At 44.3% G+C, this 8991-nt stretch overlaps 2 protein-coding genes across 2 annotated transcripts; both read right to left on the bottom strand.

The window, feature by feature from the left end:
* Positions 1–260: 260 nt before the first annotated feature.
* clp1 (cleavage factor polyribonucleotide kinase subunit 1) lies at positions 261–3874 on the bottom strand. Its single transcript, XM_071545023.1, has 6 exons — positions 3790–3874; positions 2583–2848; positions 2332–2439; positions 2046–2165; positions 1529–1666; positions 261–1296 (listed from the first exon to the last, which is right to left on the bottom strand). Exons 2-6 carry the CDS (start codon positions 2844–2846, stop codon positions 610–612), a joined length of 1317 nt encoding a protein of 438 aa, XP_071401124.1. The 5' UTR covers positions 2847–2848; positions 3790–3874; the 3' UTR covers positions 261–609.
* Positions 3875–4388: 514 nt separating this feature from the next.
* Positions 4389–6931, bottom strand: selenoh (selenoprotein H). The gene is made up of 5 exons (XM_071545024.1): positions 6907–6931; positions 6311–6440; positions 6026–6168; positions 5700–5819; positions 4389–4650 (listed from the first exon to the last, which is right to left on the bottom strand). Exons 1-4 carry the CDS (start codon positions 6920–6922, stop codon positions 5713–5715), a joined length of 396 nt encoding a protein of 131 aa, XP_071401125.1. The 5' UTR covers positions 6923–6931; the 3' UTR covers positions 4389–4650; positions 5700–5712.
* Between the last annotated feature and the right edge of the window lie 2060 nt (positions 6932–8991).

Genomic DNA, 8991 nt, shown 5'->3' on the forward strand with positions numbered 1-8991 from the left:
TTTAAAAATGGGAAATGAAATGCAGAACAATGATTTAATCAGGAGAGGGGCTTTAGAAGGCAGAGACACAGAGGCTGTCACATATGTAGGCTTCATGGAAAATACACAACATAAACTAGAATAAACTAAACTAAAATAGGACAATAAGAAAAACGGAATATGAGTTGAGCATGGAACATAGGTCTAATCGAAATAATTTTTTTGATTTGTGCATAATTAACGTACAGAGAGAACATATGATGTTTAAAAATTTATTGCTTAGGACAAAAACAGACTTTAGAAAACAGATTATCATGGAAAAATTACAATACTGACAAAATATCCCTTGTCATACATCACCCAAACATCTGTACAGTGTGGTCTATAAAATGGAGTCTAAATTAAATTTACAGCAGTTTTTTCCTTCCAAATTCCATACTTAAAAGTTCTTCAACACCAGCGTTTTTATTTTTCCTCGTGCCCTCTGCAATCCTTATCCAATGTCTTGCACCGAGCAAACCAGGAATCCACCACACAAAAACGATATCCATTCAATCCTTTTCAGCAGAGCTCCTCACCACATTAGCCCCCCTCCCTCCCCAGCCCGCACCCCATCGCTGAAATGCTGCTTCATTTCAGGTCGATGAAGCGGATGTCCATGATGAGCAGGGTGTGTCTGGGCAGCGGTCTGGGCGCCGGCGACAGCACGGTCATCACCTGCGCTTGCGTGTCCACAGAGGTCACCACGATGAAGCCGCACACCGGACTCTCCACCACCCCCCTTCTAGCCCCCTCCTCCCCTTCCTCGGCGCAACTCACGCTCAGCACGTGGTGGGTGAGGTCCCGGCCCGGCGTCACGGGCACCAGCTTGAGCTGCGTGTCGTCCTGGGACATCCCCAGCGGCAGGCACGAGTCCGGGATGGACGGCGCCCCGATCTTGTAGATGCGGACGTCCGAGAAGCGCACGTCGAAGGCGTGGGGGTAGAAGGACGCGCCGCGGAAGCCGTAGAAGTACTCGCGGATCTTCTCGTCCCGGGCCTCCCGCCTGCACTCCTTGGAGCGCTCCACCACCCCGCCGGACTTGGGGAGGAGGACGACCCGCACGAAGTGGGGCAGGTCTCGTTTGAGTTCGTTGTAGAGCCTCTCCTGGTCCAGCACCAGCACCACGTCCACCTCGAAGGCGGAGGCGCAGTGAACCAGAGCCTGGTATCCGGAGCCCTTCACCCAGCCGCAGGTGTTGATGATGCAGCCGCCCACGCTGGCCCTCCTGTTCACCTCGCAGCGCTGCGAGAACACCTCAGCCAGGCAGGACGTCAGCTGCACCGCAAGCACAGACCGAGGACAGAGATAGGCAGAGGAGGAAGATGAAAGGGGTTTGGAAAATGAAATGAGTACAGAGAAAAGGATATTATCTTATGTCATGGCAGAATAGTTCAACACAGACTAAACCTGCACAGTGTTGTTGTAGCCTCACACTCCTTTCATCTTTAGAGCTCACACTGCCGCTCTGCACTTTATATTATCAACGGTTCGGTATCTTTCTTCTCACCTTATTGTAAAGTTTGATGTTGGTTCCTGGGGAGGTGGAGCCAAAGTGGTAGACCAGAGGAGCCTGGACTGAGAAACCCTCCTCCACATCTGCTGGACGCTCAATGCAGAGCGCCGACACCGTCCCTGGCACAGACACCTTGAAGAGAACAGAATGTTTTTCCCACTTTCCATCGATAATATTCTGATTCATGATGGGAGTTCACTAGAGGCCAGTGGCACAAGACAACCTTGACAACAGGAATGCAGAACTAACATTTACGTGTTGATTTTGCCATCAAGACCATTTTGTTTCCCATAAATCACAATTTTGGCTTGGATTTAGCTGCAGAGTTTTTACATTTGCTGAACAGGTTGCTTCCCCTGCCACTTAGTCCTACAACTCTTACATGTAGGCCCATGTATTCTAGGTATGCATAAATTCAAAATGATTTGATGTCTAGGGCTTGATGGAGAAACCTCCAAATCATCATCAAGTGTCGTTGCAAGCTTATTATGGTAAACCCAATGCTTCTTACCCCACTCTGCCCGACGTCCAGCTCCACTAGTGTAGGCCTCCTGCCCAGCCTTACAGCATAGCTCAGTAGCAGCCGGCACACTGTCGACTTCCCCACATCTGTAGGCCCCACCACCATCACCTGAGGGGTAAGAAGTAAGCCGACGTCAATACAAAATCCTTGAGAGCTGACACACTCACATATGTGTAGTATTTAAAAAGTGCGTAATACTCAAGCCAAGCAGTTGTCTCAGAAAGCAGCATTTCTTTCTCTCTTCCCTCACTAACTCATTTAAACACACACTTACCCTCGGCCCCCTCTCGTTGTCTCTCTCTGCCTGCCTCCTCATCTGTTCCAGGGCAGCGTGTGTGTTAAGGTAGAGCAGCATGGGAGTGTCCTTGGACACATATGCCACCTGCAGTGGTGAGGGAAAGACGCTGGGTTATTTAAGCTATTGTTCCGTCAATTCTCAAAACACGCTGAGCCGCTGAGGAAATCAAAAGAGAATCCACATGAACACATTCATACACTTGCACACACGCTCCTGCAGTCGCTCACCTCTGTCTTCCCATAAAGAGACACGCTGCAGCCTTGCCAGGTGAAAACTGCTATCTTGGAGCCCGGTCCGAACGTGTACTTCTTGTTCCGGTTCAGCTCCGAACCGAACACCTCGGCCATCCCTGTGAGGAGCTCCAGCTGGACTCGTTCCCCTGCCTCCACCTCGAAGCGAAGCTCCGTCTCCTTCTCCAGGTCAAACCTGGTGCCCCCTGTCCCAGGAGCTGGAGCATCCTCACCCGTCTTTTCTGCACCCTCTGTTGCCATGGCTAACATGAAAAGGTCAGTGTTAGAACTAGCAACAAAACAAAACTAGCAAAACTAGCAACAACACATTGTCACAATATTTTGCCATAATGTTTAAGGATAAATTATTCTTCCATTTCCAATAAAAGAATATAAAAACAGACTTTCAACAATCTAACTGATAGTTGATTGTCCCCCCCCCCAAACATCCATCCCTAACCAGGATAACTTTGCCAAGTTAGAACAGGAGTAAACTATGAAGAGAGATGGTATATTACAAAGCCACTGGAGGCATGTCAAGGTAATGTTATACTGTTGTTACCATGTCACTATTGTCACTGAGTGAATATACAAGCTCAGTCAAATTCAAACCATCACCTGAACATCAGTGAATGTCAGATCGCACTTGTTTTCCATTCTAACTGGGACATTTTGGGACCTTCATTGAATATGAATGTTCATATTCATAAAGAATTTTAAGGTCATGAGGTAAAAAGTTGTTTTAATCATTTTCATTATTATTATTTACTTTAATTGTATAGCCATTAAGTCATAAGGTAACTCCTATACTGAATGAAACATGTAACGCTAGGTCGTTGTGGTTTCGTCTGGTATCAGTAAGAAACAAGCTACCAGCTGCTCCATGAGACTAGGTTGAAACTGGCATGACTTTAAATCAGAGTTAACACCGTAAAGACCACTAGTTGAATTACCATACATTCTAAAAGATTCCTGGTTATCGATAATGAACATCCCGTAAGAAAATAAAGTTATAAAGACGCTTGTGTCGTGGGCAAAGACAGATCATATTGTTAACAAGCTAGCTAGTAGCTACAACGTAGCTAGTGTTACTAGTTCCAGCAAACCTTTTCTCAATGGTGGACTCAAGCTCCAAACGTTAATAAACTACTCCCTTAATGTCTGACGACTACCCATCTTTTATTATTTAATGTTTAATACTTACGAAGTAATCACGAAAATGTATTATAGCTGGAAAATTAAATTAGGGTTCCCAGCTCATGAGAGGCAGTGCTGTGGGTGAGGTGGTCGCGCGAAGATGAAGTCACGTCCTCACTGACCAATCATGTCGTTCTGACAGAAAAGTTGGGAGGGGGAACAGATAGCTTTTAGTAAACGGCTGTAACACATACCATTGGGCTAAAAAGAAACATTGCATGTTTTTTTTGTAAATCAATTATAATTAGACATCAATTTAATGTTATGTTCCGCCAATTAATATAGTTCTAGGACAAGTACAGATGATTTTCGGTTGGCTCATAAATATATACATTTTGCTTTACAGTCACAGGTGTGACTCAAACAGAACTGAGTACCCTTTTACAAATCATTACTATTTTGGATTATGACAAATGACCTTTGAATGAACACCTCTACTTTCTCCCTCCAATCATACACAGTAAAACTAGCTTTTGGACCCTGCTGCGGATCCATTCCCAGAGTCTTACTACTATTCCTCAAACTACAGAAATAAACACCTCCCTAATATACAGAGGACTGATTGGCTAGAAGCAGACACCTCAAACCAACAATCTGACAGAATCATGTAGAAAAATCACTTTATTTACCACCAAAAGTACAATAAACAGTTGGGAAATGAAAAAGACAAAAAAAAAAAAAGAAACTATAAAACAGCAGGACTGTACAACTTCAGTAAGGTGTAATGGCTCAGAGATGCACCACTAGGTGTCACCATGCATCCAGATCTGTGAGCTTGGAGCCGGGATCATCAGAGGAGGGACTGGGATCTTCCCGTTGGTCGGTCCTCATCATTCTGCCTCCACAGCCACACAGGCGGGACGCTGGGCTGCACCAAAGACATAACAAAAGCACAATAAAATGGCTCAAGTTACCTAGAAGCCATTAGTCTCAACCATCAGCAGTCTAACCAGTTGTGCAAAAAATGAGGTAAAAATGTTTGGACCAATCATTTGAATTAAACAAAATTTCTGTTGAGATGGCAAAATTGCAAATGGTTTTCATCAAGCGATTTGAAAACCTACAGTAAACCAACTGTGGTCTGTGTGCTATTGACCACTTCAGTTTGCTCTTACACGAAAAGAATCATTCTGCAAAGGTGCAACTGTCAGCTCCAGCAGGTTGGCTGGATGCAGGTAGACTAGCAGCACTCAGCTTGGTGTGCATCAGGTTACACTAATGACTTGTAGTCGCCTTCCCTAGGCTGGCAATTCATAAACAGTATCTCAATATTTAAAGACGTGTAAAGGAAATCTTGAGTTTAGTTCATGACAAATGGCTCTGTGAACAAAGGAAATGTCAGCAGGGTGTTATACAAGCTGAACAGTGAATTCCAGCCAAATGCTCAACAACCGTAGCAACTGCTTACACAGTATTTGAGGAGATGCCAGTAAAACAACAAAGCAGCAGTGAGTAAATAGGACTTGACTCAAAGACAAATGTTAAACACAATAACAGCAGTAACTTACTAGGATTACTGTCCCCTTTTTTTTTATTAGACAGGTGCCATGTTGAAGATGAACAAGACATTTGGAAAAACATCAACCTCCAAATCAGCTCAAGCTTGCTGAGAGAAAATATTAAATCCTGCAGACTGAGAAAGCTTCACAGAGCTTTTATTTGACCTTTCATTTGAAACTCATTCAGTTTGAAAGGTCAAAATGCAGAAGTTGGTCACTCAACTTTTGCTTTGACTCCAATATTTAATCATGTACCAAACTCAAACGTTTTGTGAATCACTCCACATTTACCCTTCTACTTATTACAAGTGAAGTAAAAGAAATCATTTTGTTTTACTGTGCAATCAGTGACATTTTTTTTCATTGTCATTTTTCTGGGATTATATTAATCCCATCAACCAGTGCTGGAATGACAAACCTTCACTGGGCGTCTACTCAGCCTTCAGAGCCTCCTCTAGAGCAGCAACAACAACGTCAGATTCAGGGAACTTCAGCTTACGAGGTGGACCCTTCTTTATTCCAGTCCACAGGGTTATTTCTGTTGGGAAGAGGATTAAGACTGAAAGGTGTCAGTTACAGGAACTGGATAGAAAATATGCAGTATGAAATATGTGGTCCCCATTTACTGTACAACAATATTTCAAGATCAGAGCTTCTAGATTAAGGATAACAGACCCATTAGAAAATAATATCAAGACAATCAAGAATGTGTGTTGACTCTGATACTGGAATTCCCCTCCTCACCTTTCTCTCCCTCCACCAGAGTGATCTCGAAGCTGTTCCTGCGGGGTTTCTCGGGGTTCAGGACCACAGTGAGCTCGGGCCGGGCGGCCAGGAGGGCAGTTTTCACCCCCTCAGCGTTACGCCCGTACACTCGTCAGCTCTTGCTGCAAGGAATGACAACAGGTCAACAATCAGGTACAGATTTGTGTGAACTGTTATTCTTCTGTAAGTGATCTACGCTAAGTGTGGCTGCGTTTTATGTAATATGACTAATGCTGCAGAAAAAGTCAGCACCCAAACACTCACCAGTGTTCAATGACCACCCTCTGACCTTCCAGGCCATCCTCCTCCACTTCTTCTTTCCCCCTTTTCCCCTCCACGACCACCTTCTCCTCAACTGCCTCCACCTCCGCCTTGCGCTTCGCCCCACGACGACCTGAGCAGCACAAACATTGCGTTGCAATGTGTTAAAGTCAAAGTTAAGACACAAGTTTATCATTCTGCACATCCAAGCCAAAGGAAAATGTTTGAGAAGGCATGAGGCAGCCAGCAGTGTCTGCTAATCACAAGTAGCCGACGTTAGCTAGCGTTATTCAAATCCTTTTCCTGTTAATCAAATCAGAAACGAATCTTTTATCATCAAGTTATTCCACTAATATAAGATTTTATCTCCACTTAGCCATGAAGCTAACGCTAGGTACAACAAGACTTGCACACTTGGCTGTGCAGCAACAACATGAGCAAATCTAACCAAAACATCAGATGACAGCTCTGTAGCTAGCGTTACAGCAACTGTATCAGCTGCAAACAACATACATTATGTTTCTTTGATATAATATGTATATTAGTAGTGTATACTTAGCATGTATGCTCAGTAGTATACACAAAAAACACACGCCTACCTGTTTTGGACGCCATTGCTGCAAATGTTACGAAACTTTCGCGCGCATGTGGACTATACCAGTATGTGGCTGAAGGGGGTTTTCAATGTTGTGGACGAAACCATTCTTAGAAATGTTGCCCCCAGGACTTCCTCTTGGAGGTCTCAATTCGGTGGGCCACAAGCTAACAGTGAAAACCACTCCATGTAAGTTGATGGCTAAAGTCACTGCAAGCATACTGAAAAATGAAAAAAGGTGCTGTAACATTTTAACCACATTAATATTGAGACATTAGTCCAATTATTGTAAACAAATAAGACCACTGGAGACCATTGCCGAGAAGACTGTCTGCCTCTACCAGCTTCTTATCAAATCTGAGAATGCCAAGTCGATACTTGTGAGGTGGTGGAGAAAGTTCTTCCCAAATTGTCTTGAGAGAATGATCTTCACGTGAAAGTAAGCACAGATCAGTTAAGACACACAGCTGTTCATTTTCCCAGCTGTTTCAACTGGCTCTGTACTGTAGACTACTGCACTGCTCAGACGTGAGACATCCTCGGTTAGCAAGTAAACCTGCGGGATCTTTATCCATCCTCCATCCTCCATCCTTGTGTTCTTTTGTTTTGAAACCGTACTTCGGCACAAGAACATACAAGAATGCAAATTGAGAAAGAGCCAATATTTTGAATTTTTGCAGGAAATCTGCTGGATTGCTTTATGGCACAAACAGGAAGAAGGCTGCTGTTCTTCCAGTGTAAACAAAGCTAAACCTTTCAGAGTTTCTTGCAATGGCAGATGTTGGAACAAATAAAAGATGAAAAATGACTTCCAACATGTTTATCATCTTCAGCAATGCAAAAACGTTGACCAAAGAAACAAAGAAGGCGCAGCCAGGAAGGGACAAGGAGGACAAGCAGCCACCTCCTCTTTGCATCAGGAAACAACAGAGTTTCTGGGAAATGTGGACTTCATTTTGAGAAACACTAGCACTAACAATACCAGTGGCATGAGATAGAGGCTATGAATCGTCTCAACCTTGGTTTCTCAGTAAATTACACCAAATAAATTACAATTACAGTAAAGTAAATTACACCAAGGTATCACAATTAATTTGACAATGATATAGTGATGTTCAAAAATGCTACATGTAGCGTCTCTAAATCTGTTTTAATAGTTGTGAAACCAACTGTTCAGAGAAACTGAGATGGCATATTGTGACCTCTGACAGAACCATGGGAGCCAGGCTTTTCACCACAGTCTCAGATCTGCGTCATCGCTCCATGCCTAAGCCTATAGACACACTTTGGGATCAAACTGCCCTTCTGTCAGTTTTACGAGAAGATCTGGGTAAAGCCCGGTGGAAGCAGTTGGACAGATGAATGCAGCCCCTAGGGGTTGCCGGTGTTGTGCTCCTAGATTTTCCAATTGTTTGTGTGCTAATCTCCAACACTACACAGACAGCATCCAGAATAACCAAGAAGGTGAGAGAAACCTATCGAGCAACAGACAGGCATGTTTGAGTACTCTATATCTCCAAATTCAAGAGTAAATATGATGCTACCGGAATAGCAACACCAAATCCCACTTTCATTCACAGTCACACGTGGCAGTCCCATCTTTGGGAACTAAAACAAATCGCTTCAGGACGTCACAAGCTCCGTCTGTGCCAGCAAACGAGGGCTATACCTCCCACAACGAGGCGGTGTGACTCATCAGCATTCGTTTAGTCACTGTTCTTTTGTTCTGTGTTGCTCACTACAGACTCGAGGCCCACACTGCATCTTGGCTACACAGCCACTTGTACGCTCCCTGTCTCGGCCGTACGATCATCCCTTCAGTTGGCTCTTTCTTTTTCTGAAATGCACAGACACAAAGACACACACATGTGGTTATCTTTCCTGGTTCTTCGGATCCCCAATCTGCTGCGGTGTATTTTTGGCCGTGTGAGTAAAGCATCGGAGGAGGGGACAGGCCACCAGACAGATGTGCCCTCCCTCCACCCCGCTCTCCTCTTTTTTTTTTTTTTTGACTTCCAAAAGTGACTCAAGACCGGATGCTTGGAGCTCCCTGCCACCTCCGGCATCACCATGTATGGTCCGACCATCA

This window comes from Centroberyx affinis, unplaced genomic scaffold, assembly GCF_046629955.1.
Source record: "Centroberyx affinis isolate AG114_WGS23_722 - 3 ecotype Tasmania unplaced genomic scaffold, CSIRO-AGI_Caff_v1 ptg004751l_1, whole genome shotgun sequence".
Classification (NCBI taxonomy): domain Eukaryota; kingdom Metazoa; phylum Chordata; class Actinopteri; order Beryciformes; family Berycidae; genus Centroberyx; species Centroberyx affinis.

Bases quoted from the DNA above. Each gene is read 5' to 3' on its own strand.
- clp1 (XM_071545023.1), bottom strand. From the start codon at position 2,846: ATGGCAACAGAGGGTGCAGAAAAGACGGGTGAGGATGCTCCAGCTCCT. The intron at 2,440-2,582 runs GTGAGCGACTGC...TCACCACTGCAG, and splicing joins CTCTTTATGGGAAGACAGAG to GTGGCATATGTGTCCAAGGA. The intron at 1,667-2,045 runs GTAAGAAGCATT...GTTCTCTTCAAG, and splicing joins TGGACGTCGGGCAGAGTGGG to GTGTCTGTGCCAGGGACGGT.